At 46.9% G+C, this 19,094-nt stretch overlaps 1 protein-coding gene across 3 annotated transcripts in view; it reads right to left on the reverse strand.

Annotated features, from left to right (window-relative positions):
- LOC125427118 (aldehyde oxidase 1-like) overlaps positions 1-19,094 on the reverse strand; it is an 80,688-nt gene that overhangs the window by 44,205 nt on the left and 17,389 nt on the right. For all 3 annotated transcript variants that reach the window (XR_007243638.1, XR_007243637.1, XM_048486186.1), the window contains exons 11-16: positions 18,175-18,326; positions 15,042-15,135; positions 13,242-13,351; positions 11,554-11,738; positions 4,808-4,970; positions 1,898-1,990 (exon numbers count right to left, since the gene is read on the reverse strand). Coding sequence is in view for 1 of the 3 variants with exons in the window: in XM_048486186.1 (XP_048342143.1) it covers positions 1,898-1,990; positions 4,808-4,970; positions 11,554-11,738; positions 13,242-13,351; positions 15,042-15,135; positions 18,175-18,326 (797 nt within the window). In the remaining 2 variants the exon portion in view is untranslated. The remainder of the gene's footprint in view (positions 1-1,897; positions 1,991-4,807; positions 4,971-11,553; positions 11,739-13,241; positions 13,352-15,041; positions 15,136-18,174; positions 18,327-19,094) is intronic.

The following is a 19,094-nucleotide window of genomic DNA, read 5'->3' on the forward strand; positions in this document are numbered from 1 at the left end:
AGGAGGGAGGGAGGGAGGGAAAGAGGTAAAAGTCTCCACCTCTCTTATTAGCAAAAAATTTACATGGGATCCATGTCCATGATTTTTTTCTCTTCACATTAGAGGCAAGACCAGAGTTTGCACAACTACTGGTCTTCCACAGCATTCACTTGTAGATCTTCCTGTGCTCTGGATACAGGGTAGTTTCAGAGGGTAGCCATGCTGGTCTGCAGTAGAACAGGTAGATGCAAGTCCAGGGGCACCTTGGAGACTGTACTGAGCCAGCAGAAGCTTGGAACTTTTTCCATCTGCCTCCCACCCCTGATTGCAGCCCTCAAGCTGAACTCACTGGGGTCTGCAAGGAGGACAGGGGGACTTAGGGCAACACAAAGTGGTGATGAGCCGCTCAGAGCCGGGAAGAGGAAGTCCATGGCCATGGTGTTCCCTGCAGCAGGAAAGTGAAGGATGGGGCAAGCCAGACCAGTCTCAAGTTTCTTCGGAGAAGGGGGGGGGGCAAGAGGAAGACTCACCCAGCAATGGCTGCCATCTCCTCACCTGCTGCTCTAGGCAAGACATCAGTGTCTGATAGAGGTGCTGAGGTGGGGTGAGGGGGGTGGTAGGAGGAGGGTCTGGCCTTAGAGGGACAGCTGGTACAGCCAAGTCAGGTCCTGTGGGAAGGACTAGGAGATGGCCCAGGGAGTGTGGTTAGACCAAGTGAGGTTGGGGGGTTGAGCAGCCCCCTTAAAGGAGGGTGGAAGGGGCAAGAACAGAGTGGAAAATAGCGTCCTGAAAGAGCGTCCTGAAAGAGCTGAGGAATCTTCCAACCCAGGATGGAAAGGCTCAGGTATGTCCTTCTCTCCCACCCTTTCTGAGGCCAAGACCCCTTGCCCAGATCTAGAACACCAGAGGGCTGCCGGGGGAGGCGGCAAAAGAGGGACTGCCAGCAAGGGGCACCTTACACAGATCAACAAGATTTTTGGGATATGAACTTTCATGAGTCAAAGCTCCCTTTGTCTACGGAGCTACTGGACTCAAAACTAACTGCTCTTGATGCAGGGCTATACTTTACAACTGCATGAAGAATCCCTGGAAAAGGCAAGCAACTATGCAGTATCTTCTGAACCTCCAGCCAACCCAGGTGCGCTTGGTAGGAAGCCAGCTATGTGGACTGCACAGCCCACAACAATCTTGCTAGGGCACCTTGTTGGCCATGTCGAACAAGGTGACCCACATGGAATGAAGCTCCACCTGGTTGGATGTACTGACGTGGTCTACATCTAGGAATGCCAGCCTCCAGGTGAGAGCTGGGGATCCCCTGGAATTACAGCTCATCTCCAAACTTCAGGGATCAGTTCCCTCGGAGAAAATGAATGTTCTGAAGGATGGACTCTATGGCAGTGTACCCCACTGAGGTCCCTGTTCTTCCCAAGCACCGTCCCCAAATCTCCAGGACTTACCCAGCATAGTTCTGGCAATCTTACCATGCTATTCCAAGCAAATGGCAGGATGAACCTGGCAACCCACTCTACATTAGGGCAACCAAGTGAAATTGGTGGGCCAAACAAAGGGGAGATGAGGATTTTAGTTCTAGTGCATATGTTGTACATAGAATTTACATTGTACATGGAAGTAATGGGCTAAAATAATGAATGACAACATGAATGGCTTTGTTTTTAATGTGCACACTCAAGAATGTGACTGGAGTGGATGAAAAGAAATGCAACATAATGTTTCTCCTCCTAACAGATGCTTTGTGAGCAGAACCTCCGTGGGGCACAAGGGGCCGGTGCAATAGTCTATATGCAAATGTTCATTCTCAGAACTTTCATTCTCAGAATTTTCATGGAGCCCCCTGAAACTGTAGCTGGGAGAGAATGTCTTAAGTGCAGTGAGACAGTGGTAAATTAATGTGACTCACCTGGTATATCTGCATACTCTGAGGTATTTTGGAGTGGAGACTCTCGAGGGCACTCAAATAATTATCTGGGATATCAGGATACCAAGTGGGATACTGAGAGAAGATAATTTTAGTCATACTTTTAAAAGAAAACATTTCAATTTAATTAAAACAAAATTGAATATTAACACACACTCACTGATCTCCTACATTTCCTAGAGGTTGAAAATCAGTATACAAGTCCACCAAACTGCTAAAGATAACGGACAATGTGGATGCTTTCTTTACAGTCTTTACAACATCAGCCCTATCAAGGAGGAAATTTCAGTAAGCAGAGGTTAGAATGCTAGACTAACATCTGGGAGATGCAGATTCAAATCCCCACTCTGCCATGAAAGCTTATTGAATGACCGTGTGCCAGTTACATACTCTCAGGCTAACCGACTTATAGGTTGCTGTGAAAAGAAAAATAGGGTATAAATGAAGTAAATAAATACCATATAATTTAAAACTATATGTGTAAACACTTTTTTATTGCATACATTGTTCTGCTGGAGGGCACCATCACAGCCATTGTACATCTTTTATGTATAAATGTTTGGTGGTGGTGGCAAAAAGTGCCATCAAGTGGCAGTTGACTCATGGTGAAGAAGAATTTGGATTTATACCCCATCTTTCTCTAAGGAGTCTCAAAGTGGCTTTCCCTTCTTCTCCCCACAACAAATGCCTTGTGAGGTAGGTGGGGATGAGAGACTTCAGAGGGAACTGAGACTAGCCCAAGGTCACCCAGCAGACTTTATGTGGAGGAGCAGGGAAATAAATCCAGTTCACCCAGTAAGAGTCTGCTGCTCATGCAGAGGAGCAGGGAATTAAACCCAGTTCTCCAGATTAGAGTCCACCTACTCTTAATCACTATACCACATTGGCTGTCAAGGTTTTAAAGGTAAGAGACGTTGTGCAGTGGTTTATCATTGCTGGACTTTGTAATTCTAGACTTCTTTGGTGGTGTCCCATCAAAATACCAACAAGGATTGACCCTGCTAAGCTTCTGAGATGTGATGTGATCGGGCTAGCCTGTGCCATTCAGGTTAGGACATAAAAAATTTATGTGTGTGTAAAGCGTCATCAAATCGCAGCCAACTTACAGTGACCCCGGTGGGGTTTTCAAGGCAAGATACGTTCAGTGGTGGTTTGCCATTGCCTGCCTCCACATCATGCCACTGGTGTTTCTTGGAGTTCTCATCCAAATACACTGCTGTGGTTGAGGTTAAGAGTGTGTGACAGGCCCAAGTTCACACAGCAAGTTTCCTTGTCACAGTGAAATTTGGACCCAGGTTCCCCAGATCCTAGTCCAACACCTTAATCATTCTGCCATGTTGTATAAATATTTAGCATGCTAAAAGCCTGACATAATATTAATCTTTCTCTACAAAAATACCACCTGTTTGATCAGATATTTTAACCTGCCTGTTCTTTAAAATAAATTGCTTCATTGCATTTTTTTAAATGTCATAAATTCTATACTCTTCATATATCTGATGAGAAAGTGTGGTCTGATTCACAAATGCTTATGCTTCACTACATTTATTAGACAGAGGTCATGTGGGAAGCACAGATAGCAAGAAAGCTGAAATGCAATTATTAACCAATCTTCCTGCATGCTGATCAGCTGGTTCGGACACCAGGGAACATTTACAAATGCCTTTCTGCTCTTCACACAACAGAAACACAGTAGTTATGCATCTAAAACTGACTTTTTGTTTTTCATATATGTACACCAATAAAGGCCAAAGAGCTGAAAATCATTTTAAGTGGCTCGGATGAATTTGGCCTTAGGGTCCACCAGCAAATATTGTCTTGGCTGCAAAGGAATAATTTCCAATCAGTGCTACTAAGGCCCTTGCTTTACTGAGGGGCAGGATGAAGAGGACATGGAACAGGGCGTTCTCCATGGAGCACCTTCATTGTGGAACGCCATCCCAAATGGGATTCATCTGCCTCGTGGAGAGAGCAGCAGTGGCGTAGGAGGTTAAGAGCTCGTGTATCTAATCTGGAGGAACCGGGTTTGATTCCCAGCTCTGCCATCTGAGCTGTGGAGGCTTATCTGGGGAATTCAGATTAGCCTGTGCACTCCCACACACACCAGCTGGGTGACCTTGGGCTAGTCACAATTTCTCAGAGCTCTCTCAGCCCCACCCACCTCACAGGGTGTTTGTTGTGAGGGGGGAAGGGCAAGGAGATTGTAAGCCCCTTTGAGTCTCCTGCAGGAGAGAAAGGGGGGATATAAATCCAAACTCTTCTTCTTTTTCTTCTTCTGTTGCCAACTCCTATGTTTTAAACTGCTATGTTGGTTTCAATTTGTTCAAGGGACCCCAACCTTTTTGAGTCCGCAGAAACCTTTGGAATTCCGGCACAGGTTGGAGGGTACTGCCACAGAATGGCTGTTGAAAAAGGCAGAGCCAGCCAGAAAATGGCTGTTCCAGCTCACCTTCTGTCACTAAATGAAGTTCCTTGTACTGCATTGGCAGCTGCTGCAAAAAACAGTGTTTTTAAAATCTGCACAGCCAATCAAATCAATGCCCAATCAGAAGCAGAACTGGACAAAAGCCCTATCTGGCCCTGCCCAGCTTATAAAAAACTCTTGGCTGGCACCAGGAAAAATGTTTGTGGTGTGCTATGGTGCCCATGGGCACAATGTTGGGACCCCAAGTTAGTTACTGATTTTTGTCTTGCTACTCTATCATTTTTATTTCAGGCTTACTTTATATTCCTCTTTAGGTGTTGCCTAACAGCTGCTCAGAAAGGCCCACACAAGTAAGTAAACAAATAAACCACCTTCAATCCAAACACTTTGGACTGCATAAAGTTTGTGGATTATGGTGCTTATAAAATATTTTTAAAAACATATAAATTTACAGAGAAGGATATTACCATCATTTTCAGTGACTGCAAGACTTCCAGGTAGAATTTAAACAGGAAACTAACAATGAGAGTTCTTCTGTACTCTACTTTGCCGCCGGGAGCTGAGCTTGGAAGACACATTTCCGTGAGTACTCTTCTGCAAGCTTCATCTAACAGTTGCTCATTCCAAGGTCTGGCAACAACAAAACATTTAAAATATGCTTAATAGGCAGGTAAGAGGATATCAAACTACTTGTTAGCCACTGTGTGACACAGGATGGTGGACTAGATGGACTACTTGTCCAGTTATGGTGTGATCTCACTTCAAAGTTTTTCCCAGAAGTTTTTCCCTCTAGGAATTGCCAGAAACTCCATGGTTTTACCATAGAATTTCTTGCAATTCCTACAGACATGTGACATAGCTTTTGTATTTTCCTGGAAGTGATGTCACCCTGTTGCTGACTACTGCCCCTCCATGTCCTCTCCCACCCCATCTCCTGTCTGGTTGCCCAGGCCAGGCATGGCAACCTCACCCAAGGATCATGTAGTACAGCTATCTCATATGTTATTTAAAAACACAGTAATAAAAGCTCAGCTGGAATGTGTTCCGCAGGTTAGAAAAGGCAGCACCCAGTCCAAAAGAAAGCCACCATGGTTAACAAGAGAGGTTGAGGAAATTATCAGAAAAAAGAAAATGTCTTTTAGAAAATGGAAGTCCAGTTTGACTGATGAAGAATATGAGAGGGAACACAAATGGTGGCAAAAGAGAAGCAAGTTAGCTGTAAGGGAGGCAAAAAAGGATTATGAGGAACGCATGGCTGCGAACATCAAGACCAGCAACAAACAGTTCTTCAAGTACATAAAAAGCAGGAAGCCAGCAAGGGAAGCGGTAGGCCCGTTAGATGACAAAGGAACAAAGGATGTGCTAAAAGATGACAGGGAGATTGCAGAGAAGCTGAATGAATTCTTTACATCTGTCTTCACCCAAGAGGAGGTGAGGAAAATTCCTGCACCTGAACCAAGCTTCTTAGGAGGCAAATCCGAGGAACTAGTGAAGAAGTTCTGGCAGCCATTGATAAGGGGGAACCAGTGTACATTGTCTACTTGGATTTCCAAAAGGCTTTTGACAAAGTTCCTCACCAGAGACTATTGAGAAAACTCAGCAATCAAGGAATAAGAGGGGAAGTCCTCCTATGGATTAAAAACTGGTTAAGAAACAGGAAGCAAAGAGTGGGTGTAAATGGGAAGTTCTCACAATGGAGAGATGTAGGGAGTGGTGTCCCCCAAGGATCCGTTTTGGGACCAGTGCTCTTTAACTTATTCATAAATGACCTAGACGTAGGGGTGGGTAGCATGGTGGCCAAGTTTGCAGATCATACCAAATTATGTAGGGTGGTGAGAATCACAAAGGATTGCGAAGAGCTCCAAGCGGACCTTGATAAATTAGGTGAGTGGGCTCAGAAATGGCAAATGCAGTTCAATGTAGCAAAATGCAAAGTGATGCACATAGGGGCAAAAAATCCAAACTTCACATACAAGCTACAAGGGTCAGTGCTATCAGTCACAGACCAGGAAAGGGATTTAGGTGTCTTAGTTGATAGTTCCATGGGAATGTCAACTCAATGCATGGCAGCTGTGAAAAAGGCAAACTCTATGCTGGGGATGATTAGGAAAGGAATTGATAATAAAACTGCAAAGATTGTCATGCCCTTATATAAAGCAGTGGTGCGACCGCACTTGGAGTACTGTGTCCAGTTCTGGTCGCCGCATCTCAAAAAGGATATTGAGGAGATAGAAAAAGTGCAGAGAAGGGCAACAAGGATGATTGAGGGACTGGAGCACCTTCCCTATGAGGAGAGGCTGCAGCGTTTGGGACTCTTTAGTTTGGAGAGGAGACGTCTGAGGGGGGATATGATTGAAGTCTATAAAATTATGCATGGGGTAGAAAATGTTGACAGAGAGAAATTTTTCTCTCTTTCTCACAATACTAGAACCTGGGGGCATACATTGAAAATACTGGGGGGAAGAATTAGGACTAATAAAAGGAAACACTTCTTCACGCAACGTGTGATTGGTGTTTGGAATATGCTGCCACAGGAGGTGGTGATGGCCACTAACCTGGATAGCTTTAAAAGGGGCTTGGACAGATTTATGGAGGAGAAGTCGATTTATAGCTACCGATCTTGATCCTCTTTTATCTGAGATTGCAAATGCCTGAACAGACCAGGTGCTCGGGAGCAACAGCAGCAGCAGGTCATTGCTTTCACATCCTGCATGTGAGTTCCCAAAGGCCCCTGGTGGGCCACTGCGAGTAGCAGAGAGCTGGACTAGATGGACTCTGGTCTGATCCAGCTGGCTTGCTCTTATGTTCTTATGTTGTTAAACCAGGCCCAATTTTATTCATGATTTATTTAAAGCTGGAATATGCAACACAGCCAGGAATTTTGGTCTCTGTACAACTGATTTCCACGGCCTTTCCTTTCCTTAGGCTGGTTAGTGGTGCAGCTGATTAGTAGAGCAGCTTGTAGGTCTCAGAGTAGTAGGAGGCCTTGCTGTAGATTTTCCCTCCAGGCCTACATGCTCCAGGCACCCTCCAAGCCCAGAAATAGGCCTGGTGGAATTGGAGAGGAAAAGTTTCCCATCCACAATAAAATCACACACAGCCTTACCCCTTCCTGCAGCACATATACGGTTTATAAACCATCAACCCATTATGTGTTGTATCTGTCCCAATGCGTTATTATCAAATACTTTTAAAAAAAACTAATGTTTTAAAATAAGCATATGGATCTTACAGGAACATCCTATGCAGAGTTGATCTTGCAGATACCCACTGAAATCAATGGGCTGGGCTAACTGACTCTGAAATATAGAGACCCAAACCAAACACTAGAGACTCATTTACAAAGAGTCGGGTAAACGAGGAGCTGTCGTATCCTCTGTTCACAGAGTCCCATGGTCCGACCATTATGCCCTGAAGGTTCGGGTGGACACGCCACAACACCCCTGTCTAGGCGACGGGCCAATTTATGCCCGCCCGCGGAGACTTATGGATCCACTTGGTTTCCTGAATGCTCTGCGGGACCCTGAACCCGCCGGCACACTCGATGAGCAGGTGGAGGACTGGAATTCCTGGCTCTCCGATGCCATCGAGGTTGTTGCCCCCCGGCGTCCTCTACGCCCTCGCTCTTGGCGTGCTCCCTGGTACACTGGGGAGTTGAGCAATATGAAACGGGTGCTTAGACGTCTAGAGCGAGTGTGGAGGAAATCTCGAAGTGGCGAGGAGCTGCTTAGCGAACATCTTATGGGAGCCGCTTTATGAAAGCCTATGAGGTGGCGTACTAGAAGGAGAGGCTGAAAGAGGGCTTTCTTCTCCTCCTCTCTCGCATCCGCTAGCTCCCGCCCAGCACAATTATTTCGTATAATTCGGTCTCTAACCTCCCTATCGGAGAGGTCCTCAAATTCACAATTGAGTATTAGCTGTGAGGCTTTTATGAGCTTTTTTGCGGATAAGGTCGCGTCGCTCCGCCAGGATCTTCCCCCCACATTGGCTACAATCAGTGAACTGGAGGCTCCCTTGCCGTCTTCAGGCCCTTGTTTGGCCCAGTTTTCCTTGCTCTCTGAAGCCGCTGTTGACAGGACCTTAGCTGTTGTTAGACCAACTACCTGTCCTCTGGATCCGTGCCCATCCTGGCTTGTAAAAAGTTGCAGGGTGGAGCTACGACCCCATCTGTTGAGTATCATCAATGGCTCCCTCGAGCAAGGAGTCTTTCCGGATGGGTTGAAGGAGCCGTCACAGATACACTCTGTATTCAGCTCGACCGAGACGGATCGGCACTGCTGGTATTGTTAGATCTTACCGCAGCGTTTGATGTGGTCGACCACGACCTTTTGACCCGCGCCTGGCCGCCTCCGGGGTGCGGGGCACTGTCCTTCAGTGGATTGCCTCGTTCCTTCGGGGTCGAAGTCAGCAAGTGAGGTGCGGGGACCAGGCCTCCCGGAAGTGCCCGCTTGATTGCGGTGTACCCCAGGGGGCTCTACTATCCCCGCTGCTATTTAATATCTACATGCGACCCCTTGCTCGACTGGTACGGAGTTTTGGGCTGACCTGCCATCAGTACGCTGATGACACTCAGCTCATTCTGTTGATGGAGGGGGGGAGCAGTCGCCGCCCCTGCGGCTCTCCAGCACTGTTTGGAGGCGGTTGCTGGTTGGTTGCGGCAGAGCAGGTTAAAACTAAACCCATCGAAGACGGAGATCCTCTGGCTTGGCCGCGAGGGGGGGGGGACAGGATTTCCCAGCCACCGGTGTGGGAGGGGGCCACATTGGCGCCGACCCCCTCCGTGCGCAGCCTGGGGGTCCACCTGGATTTGTCTCTTTCAATGGAGACCCAGGTGGCCCATACAACCAGGGCTGCCTTTTTTCACCTCACGCCAGGCCCGGCGGCAGGCTCCTTTCCTCTCCCAAGCGGACCTAGCCACGGTGATCCATGCAATGGTCACCTCCAGATTAGACTATTGTAACTTCGGCTTCTCGCGGGTCTTCCCTTGCGTTTGATCCGGAGACTAAAACTGGTCCAGCATGCAGCGGCGCGCTTACTCACAGGCAGCGCCATCTACGATCACATTCAGCCTGTATTGCGCCAGCTGCACTGGCTCCCAGTAGAGTTCCGGATCATCTTCAAGGTGCTGGTGTTGACCTTTAAGGCCTTACGTGGCCTGGGACCCTCGTATCGCCGAGACCGCATCACCCCATATGTCCCTGCTGCGGCCTCTCCGGCTCGGTGGAGTCTAATCTTCCTAGTGGTCCCTGGCCCTCTATGATGCTGCTGGCCTCAACGCGGGCCAGGGCCTTTACGGCTCTGGCCCCGGCCTGGTGGAACACCCTCCCTCCGGCTGTTCGGGCCCTGCGGGACCTCAATGAGTTCCGCAGGGCCTGTAAAACGGAGTTGTTCCGCCGGGCCTTTGGAGAGACCAGCCGCTGAAATGGTGCCCCCCCCCAACTGGCCTTTCATCTTGGCCACTATCAAATGTGACTCATCACCCTCCTCCCCCTTTTTTGGGGAGAATTTTAAAAATGGGGTTAGTCGGACGCCTCTATTATTACTTTTACTGCTATTGTTATCGCTGTTTTAAAGATTTTATAATTCGTCTATTTATATTTTTTGTTGTACACCGCCCAGAGCCCTCCGGGGATGGGGCGGTATAGAAGCTGTAACAATAAATAAATAAATAAATAAATAAAAAACAACTCAATACTGAATATATTTTTCAACTACCTCAATTTTCAAGGCTACATGCAAAGATTTCTCAAGGGCTGCCTCCATTTTGTCACATATATTATAGGATACTGCAGAATACTGCAGAGAATACATAACCTATCCTCAAAAAAACTTTATGAAGATAAATAAATTAAAATAGGCATCTTATCTCTGGCTCAATGACCAAAAATCTTTTGAAGGTGCCATACAGGAAACAAAGTCGTTTTCCGCATGGACCATATATCCTGGGATAAGGAGGTGAACCATCCCAGTTTGGGCATGACTTCCATATGGCTTCCGGGCCTAATTTGGGCCCACCCTGCGAGATTTCATTTATCCCACGGTTTTCAAAAACTGCCAAATTGGCGGTTCTTTTGAAAAAGCCCACATCAATCTTGCTGGCAGCACACCTGCTCCCATGCACACCCTGGGAGATGGACCGGTTTATTTTTCCTGCCTCACCGCCTGCTCTCCTCGCCCCACAGCTGCAGCCAATCAGAATGTTGGAAAAACGGGATGTTCGTGCATGCATGGAAAAGTTGCTGTGGAAAATGAAACTAAACTGGGGGCCATGTGAATCACCTGGAATTCTTCTGGTCTCAAAACAAGAATGGGTGGCCATGTGAAGGGAGAAATCAGGATACAAACATTCCGGTATGTATGATCCCAGTTTTCCCCTGTGATATTATATCCATTCGGAAAACGCAAAAAAAACCCAATAACTGCCTGTTCATTCTTTGTAGTGGCTCCCACATTACAAGACAGTCTACCTGGGGCTATTAGGAAGGTGCGCAAATCATTTCATAAAATGCACAAACCAGAATAGTTCAGGAGGGCGTTCTTGTTGAACAATCCATATCTGGGTTAGAGTCAGATCACCTGAACTGAAAAAGTAATGAAGCTGTTCCATTTAATTTCTTAATCCTCCAAGAATTCTTATCAACACAGGGAGGTCAAAAGTATTGACAAAGCCTTCTACTGCAAACAGTAATCTGACCATGTAATTGCTACATGTTAAGCATTTACCTTGTATTATGTGAATCTCTGGGAGGAATACTGGTTGACATTCAATGCTGTAGCATATTAAAGGGGATCACATGATCATCATAACCTTACATAACCCTTTTGTTTTGTACTTAAGCTCTTTTCATGCCAACACAAAATCTTGTCTCCTGCTATTTTGTGTTTCTTTTCATCCAAGCATTCCTTACACAATAATCACTGCCACAATCTGAACAGAGAATGGAAACCTAATCAGGCCTGTTCAGGATGTGAAATTCACCACTAAATCTTTATTTGTTGTCTACAAATCAACCTTCTTTGGTGGAAAGCAAAAATAGTACTGAATATAGTGATGTAATTCTTGTGGTTCAATAATCAAAATGTGCCCCAAACTATGAAAATCAGCTTCCTTTATGAATCTGAGAACTTCGCTAATCCAGATGGATATTATTAAATGAACAGGAATTGCTGTTTTTAAGTACATGAAAATAACTCACAAAACACCATACAATACCTCCCAATAAGTGCCTGGCAGGTTTGCGTTGCAGCAAGCGTCGTAGAGCCCACACCTCCATAAAAGATGCTGATCTCTTTAATGGTGTTGCAGTTGTCTTCAAATAGGACTCTCATTCCTGCATTAACAATTGGTAAAGCATTTTCCCGCCGCTGGGCTTGACGAAAAGCTGATACAAATTCTCCCTGGAAAGGGGCGGGTTTTTTTAAAAGACAGCATTACATGATTATCACATATTGAAACATCCTGTTTTGTTCTAGGCCCATCTGCAGTTCTCAGGTATTCTTCCACATATTGAGAGAGGTATGTATTATGTGCTGCCGAACTACTTCCACCTTCTGGTGACCCTATAAGTTACTGACCACCAAAGCATCCTATCATTAACAGATTTGCAGAGATTTTGCAAACTCAAGGCTACCTTTGTTGACTCTATCCATCTTATCCTACTGTCTTTACCTTTTCCTAGCCTTATTATCTTTTCCAGTGAGTTTTTCCTTCTCATGATTGTGACCAAAGTAGGACAGCCTCAGTTTAGTCTTTTGATTTGAGAGATATCCCAAAATATTTTTATTCTTTATAGCAGTAACATTGCTACCAGTTTAATCTCAAACTGTATAAAACAAAATTTTCTTACTGTAAAAAGAACACATTTCTCAGAACCCTATTTTTATGTTATTTACCATCTCATTTTTGTTAATGTCATCAAAACAACATCCCATTAAGAAACAGTTCTCCAACGCTGGTGCTACTGAATCTTTCCCAGTTTCCTGCCAGCCCTTTATTTATTGATTTAGTGATTTACTTCAATTTATAAGACACCCTTCCTCCACAAGGCATTGTACAACATCAATAATTACCTTAAAATACAATAAAATCCAGTAAAATTCTTAGTCAACAGTATGACAGTGTCCATAATTCCTGCTAAGGGAGGGTAATAAAAATATAAACTCAACCCGTGGGAGGGAGGAAAGCACAGGGGAAGGGGGGAGGGGAAGCCAGCAGATGGAAACTGTCCCTATCCTCAACCGTAAACTTGGTGGAACAGTTCTTTCTCACAGGGTCTGCAGAACTGTATCAAATCTGCAAGGGAGAAACTTGACGGTATTTTCCACCACCACAAAACAACTTATGAAGAACTTAACTGTATGTAGGCTATTATAATAAATACAAGTTGTTCCTGTTGAATTAATACCTGTTGAATGCACACACTTTACCGTATAAATTATGTATAGATATATGCATGTAAATCCAAGGTGATACAAAAAGCACAGAAAAATATATTCTCAGCTTTCAGCAACACACAGACCATGAGACTTGAACAACTGTAAACATTTCATAGCATTCCACTCCACCTCACAGTTAAACAGTAGTGGATGTCTGATAAGACTTGCAGCAAGTTAGCAGAGTCAGCTGCCTACGTAGCTGTGTAAGGAGTGAAATGAAAGGATTCTCTGGAAAAATTCATGGTACCTAAGGTTCTGATGTAGTACAGTGGTATACATGAAACGTTTTTAGGAATAGCCAAATTTGGAATAGCCAAATTCTGCTGGCTACAGAATAATACATCTGCTTATCAGACATTCACTACTGTCTGATTATGCAATGGACTGGAATTCCATGAAATGTTTACAATTGTTCAATTCTCATGAACTGTGCGTTTAATATTTCCTAGAAAGAGGGGGACTTACTTTGATGGAATGTGGAATGTGAACGGATACTAGGATCTCTTCTGGTTCCAGGGTATTGTTTCCAAGCCCATCAGCAAAAAGGTCACTCACAGGAATCCGTCGCATTCTCCCTAATGGATAAAATCAGTGTCTAAACCAGAGGACCCCAAACTTTCTGAGCCAGCAGGTACCTTGAGAATTATGAAACAGAGGCCCTTTCCGCATGGACCATAAACAGTGTCGTAGGGACGGCAAAAATGCCGTCCCTAGGGAGCTGTTCGCATGGGAGGCGCTCCCCCCCCCCCATGCGAGAATGCTGTGGAAGATGCCACCAGGGACTGCCAAAACAGCGTCCCTGGGGAGGGGTCTCAGACGGCTGCATGCTGCGATCGCAGCATTTGCACCGGCCTCGCAACCCCCGAGCAGTGCAAAGACGCTGCTTCCGAACCTCGCTCCCTGAGTGAGGTTTTTCGGAAGTAGCGTCTTTCAAATGCTGCCCTGTGAATGGCAGCGGCTGAAAGGCGCCATTCCCCCCTTTCCAGAACGCCTTACCATCCCCTCCGGCCTTCCAGCACGTCGCACAGGCCAGGGGACACGCCCCCCCCTGCCCTGTGACTCCAGGGGCATGTCCCCTGGACTGTGTGACATGCCGGAAGGCCGGAGGGGACGGCAAGGCGTTTGGGGGTTGGCGCAGCCTCTGTGCAGGCTGTGCCGTCTTCCCTACCCCTACCGGGACCTTCTGTGCGAACGGTCCCGGGTGTGTGTGTGTGTCGGCGTTGTTTATGCCGACGCACCCCGCAGCGTGGCCATGCAGAAACGGCCAGAATGTTGGTGCAGCCTCAAAATGGCTGCTGAAGGAGGCAGAGCCAGCTGTGAAGTGGTTGCCCCAGCGTACCTTCAATCACACAGGGAAGATCCTTGTGCTGAAGTAGCAGCTGCTACCAAAGCAACATTTTTTTAAAAAATCTGATTCCAGGGGTTGATCTAGAAGTCTTTCTGCTCATTAGCCCCACCTGTGCCTGGATGGCAGTTTAAGCAACAAAGTGAATAAATAAACGCTGAATTCTGATTCCTAAAAGCCACATGTGCTTTAAAAAAAGATAATGAGAAGGATTTCACTGTCATTTCTCCAGTAAACTAAACAAAGAATAGTTAAGACAGATGGCCAGGTTATCTTTCAAAGTGAAATGCACAAGATAGCCCCCAATTTAGCTTCCAGTAATACTTTACTGCAACATTAATGACTCTGACTATAAGGACAATCTGTTTTACTCCCCCTTCCCGCCCCCGCAAAGGACCTGCAAGGGCGGTCTTTGATGTTTTACATTCACAAGGGGAAAATTGTCATTTTTTCCTTATTTTTTGGTGCAACATGTAACTCTTGTTTTGTACCTCATCCCATTAAACCCCGTTCAGTCTGAAGCATATGCTGTATTTCATTTTCAAGATTCTACAAGCTACAGATTTGGAGACTTTCCATCATGCATCATCCATCATGCCCTGAAGAAACTTTTTACCTCCCATCCCCAAACCATGACCTTTGTTCTGTACTGTATATCTAACTCAAAGACGACAATTCAGTTTTGTGATATTTGTTTACTGCTACTAAATGGAAATAGAGACCTTTTGTTCTTGGAATTTTATGGCAGAGGAGTTTAGTTACCTGCAACTTAAAGGAGATTCCTGAGTCCTTTCATTATATAGCCACAGGCTATATATAGGCTTTCTAAGACTGTATTAAACGTTCCGTTATTCATAAGTATCAGAAAGGTTGCAGTAATACAAATTACAGTAAATGATGCATTACGTTTCTGATCTCACCTTGTGATGCCAAGTTTAGGATACAATTTCCAACAGCTAGAACAGGATTGATGTCAGATGTGGGACTTCTACTTATAATATTTCCTCCAAAAGACTAAAGGAAAAAACCCAAAGGAATAATGTTGTTTCAGTATTTTAAAATGTCCACAAAATCAGTGTTGACAGATTAGTAAATAACAATAAACACATAGTTGCTCACATGCGAACTGAACCAAGATATATTTGTAAAAATGGCCCAAGATACCAAATGTATTATCATGCTTTTTATCATATTCCAGGAATACTGTAAACTAAAAGTTTCAAAGTAAATTTTGGATAAGAAAGTTTAACAAAAAGAAATTAGATGCACCTGAATAACCAGGGGCAGCCATTGCTGCCGTGGTGAGCAACGCAGCAAAATAAGGGGCATGCATGGCCTGGCGGCATGCTGCAGAACCGGGTGCAATGATTGGCTCCCAGCAGAAAAGGCGGGAGGAGCCTGGGTTTATTAAGACGCCTTCCCCGGTCCGCGGCGAGAACCAGCAGAGGCGTGGTGTGGGTTGGTGTCTCGTGTAAGGCAATCTTGGAAGAAGATCGGTCACGGCTTTCTTCGCTGTTTCTCCTTCTTTTCTCTGGCTCTCTTTGCTTTCTCACTTCAATCTTTTCTACGTCTGTTGGGTCGTGACCGATCTTACAGCCCGCCATGGGGCCAAAATGACCAAGAGCAGGGAGCCTGCTACGAAATGCATCGGGCAGGAGCCTGGCGCTCTGCTAATGAATAGCAAGTCAGAGCCCAGACCTGACCCTGGGACGTCGGACGACGCCGCCCCGTTGTTAGGCATGGATCGGAGCAGCGGCGTAGGGCGGCTGGCTTGAGCTTCATCCCCCGTCGGGAGTCCGGGGGTCGGGGGCCCTGAAGCCCACCAGCGTCGGCGGCGGGCGTCGGTGCAGGAGGGCGCTATGAAGCTGGAGTGAAGCGGAGGATGTAGCACCTTTCGCCACCGGGTCAGCGCATCCACGTTTTAAAGTGGATGCGTCCCGTCGAGTCCCTCGGAGCGCTGAGGGCAGGAGGATCTGGGCGTTCCCGTTCACTCCAGTAGCGGTATCTCCCAGCTCTTCATTGGTCCGGGTGAGTCCACCGAGGATGATGACGCTGCAGGCTACCGGGGAATTTTAGCGGGGGGGAGAGGGTGCCTGCTCTCTGGCTGGCTGCAAAGCGCCAGGCGTTTGGGGAGTGGGGAAGCGCGCCATCCCCTTGGCCCCTGCAAAGACGCACCAAGCGGCAACCCGCCCGGGTCCCATCTCCCCAGGAAGCTCCGGGAGCGGGCACTGGATGGGTATTACGTGGACATTTTTAAGTTCCTGCTGCCGGGAGGGAATTGGGCATGTCGGGTGGGAAGGCCGACAGAGAAGCTGAAGGACCCGGCAGCAGCCGAGCCGGAATTCTTCAACTAACTGGCTGCAGGGCTCTCACTGAACTCCTGGCCCTCATTGGGGGCTCGCGTATCCCCCTCTGGCGGGCTTGGCACCTGAGGTCGGCCCACATGGCGCATGTGCTGGGCGGGACTCGGGCGCTGCCGGGATCTCTGCGACCATCGCTTACGACGAGGCTTTCATCCGCAAGAAGCAGCTTAGCCAGACAAGTGCGTTGGGATCTCATTCCCTACTCAAACTTGGATGGTGGGAGGGTCCAGCTCCGGCCATGGGAGGGGCGGCAAGGAACCATCTGTCCCAGTAAAACCCGGCAGAGCCTACCCGGGGCGAGAGGCCGAGGGGCAAAGGAGGGGCTGTGCTGGGAATCAATGAAAGGCGCGACTTGCACAGCGGCCCAAATGCAAATTTGAGCACGTCTGCGTCCAACTGTTCCGGCAGCCACAGCAGGGTCAATCTGCCCCAAGCCGGGCCTCCCCCTTTCGGCAGGCCCGGCCGCCCGCCGGGCCCTCCCAAAAAGAAGCCGCGGGCCAGAGGGCAGCGCCCTCGCAAAACACTGAAGTTGCCCACGCAGCTGCAGTCTCTTTGGCTCCCTACACCCGTTCAGCTGTTTTGGGGTGCTGTTGGAGTGGCTGCAGCGTTATCCCGGGATAGGAGAATGCTGCGCGCATGCTGGGGATGGTTTCTCTTCTGGCTTCCGCATCCCATACCAAGGCCCAAGCTGAGGAGGCTTACCAAGCTGGGCAACTTAAAATCTGTCCGTGAACTCCCTGGCGTGGGTGGCTGACAAGCTTAACAAGGAAATCAGGGCTGGCCGCATTGCTGGCCCCAGGCCACCTCGCCGCCCTCCCTAACCCTCAGGGTCTCTCCCATCATTGGCGCCGAGTGTCCTAAGAAGGCCCCGGGGGAGTTCTGCTTGATACAACACCTCTCCCACCCCCGGGGCGCATCTCCAAGTGAACCATTTCTATTGACCCCGAGGTTTGTTAGGTCTGCCACCCTGGACGAGGCAATCCTCTGCATCAGGCAGAAGCGGGTCCAGGGCCCTTCCTAGCAAAAGTGTGACATTCCAGTCCGCCTTCCGACTCCTGCCCATTTCCCCCCTCGAGGAGCGGCTTCGTGGGCGGAGGGTTTGTAGCGGTGTCCTGCACATCTGGGGAGAGAGCGAGGCGGCTGGGGCTCCCAGGCTTAGCCCTTCCCGCCAGTTTCCCATTCACTGGGATGTGATGTGCGACCCGTTTGCCGCCCAGCTCTGATGTAAATAGTTCTTGTTTATATGTTTGTTGTTTAATAAACGGGCTGCGGCCCATTCCTTTCCAGCCTGTCGTTGTGGTGTAATTATTGAGCGAAGGGGGTCTCACCATCTGCAGCAAATCCATGCTGCCTTTAGATCAATCTGTAATTCTGTTGGGATTATTGAACAATGTAAAACTCTGAGAATTAGCTGATAATAGATAAATATAGTGTACTTGTTAAAAGAAAATGTAGTCAACATGTTATTACTTGCTATGATAAATGGAAATTGTTTGAGAATTACTGAAAGAAGTTTTGAAATACTGTGTATTGTTAATTGAAAAAAAATAAAATAAGCAGAAGATGCATATTCCATATGTAATATTACTCTGCAAGGTTTCTGAAATCTCTGTGTCACACTACACACAGGCTTCATACACATTTACAACACTGAAGTTGTTAACCCATTATTTTGACCAAAGAGACATACAGCTACATTTCTTATCTGCTGTCCGGCCAGCGTTTTTAACTGTTGCAAAAGGGCACGAAATATCTTTGTCTTCTCTGCTGGAAGTTCTGAAACAGCATCTGTCAGAACATCTTTCACTAAGGTAAGGCTACAGGCAGCTCCAAGTAATAGCCCTGAAAAGAATAAAAATAAATAAATCAGAAGAAAAATAAATCACTGCACTGGGCCTGCCTTTCAGGCTGATTCATCCAGTCCTTCACATAGTGAAATCAATAACAAACCAATACAATGAAGACATTCATTTTACTATCACCTTCCCTCCCTGCCCCCCCCCCCTGCACACAACAATAGACACCTTGCGAGGCAGGTGGGCTGAGAGAGTTCTGAGAGAACTGTGACTGGCTGAAAGTCACTCAGAAAGTTTAATGTGGACGAGTGAGGAATCAAACCTGGTTCTCCAGATGAGAGCCCGCAGCTATTAACTACTATATAACCTGGCATTCTTGAAAGATTACTTAGCACTTGAAAAGGCATGGGGGAATGGGAAGAGTATTGTGCCATAGGCCTATACCCTAACAGTGTTTTAAAAGGCAACAAATAACTCATGGTGGTTTCAGTTCCCAGTCACATTAGTTTGCCCCTTACTCGTTCCACGCCCTTAAACTGCAGGCAGGCTAGCTGTCTGGGGGAGTGGCGGTTAATATGTTAAAGCATACAATATTCCCTTATCTGTCCATTCTTTCATCATTCTCCCTACAGAAATAAAAACATTTAAAAAACTGTGCCACAAACATGAGGAGGGAATATCATGGGTTCACAAAGGAGCCAGAATCATCGCTTCCAGCTTTTTCTCAGTTTAACATTGATCACATTTAAACTCTCACAGGGCTCATTTTTCAGAACTTACTCCAGGACAAAAAGGTGTATTTCTTCTGAATATG

The sequence above is a fragment of the Sphaerodactylus townsendi genome, linkage group LG02 (genome assembly GCF_021028975.2).
Source record: "Sphaerodactylus townsendi isolate TG3544 linkage group LG02, MPM_Stown_v2.3, whole genome shotgun sequence".
Lineage (NCBI taxonomy): Eukaryota > Metazoa > Chordata > Lepidosauria > Squamata > Sphaerodactylidae > Sphaerodactylus > Sphaerodactylus townsendi.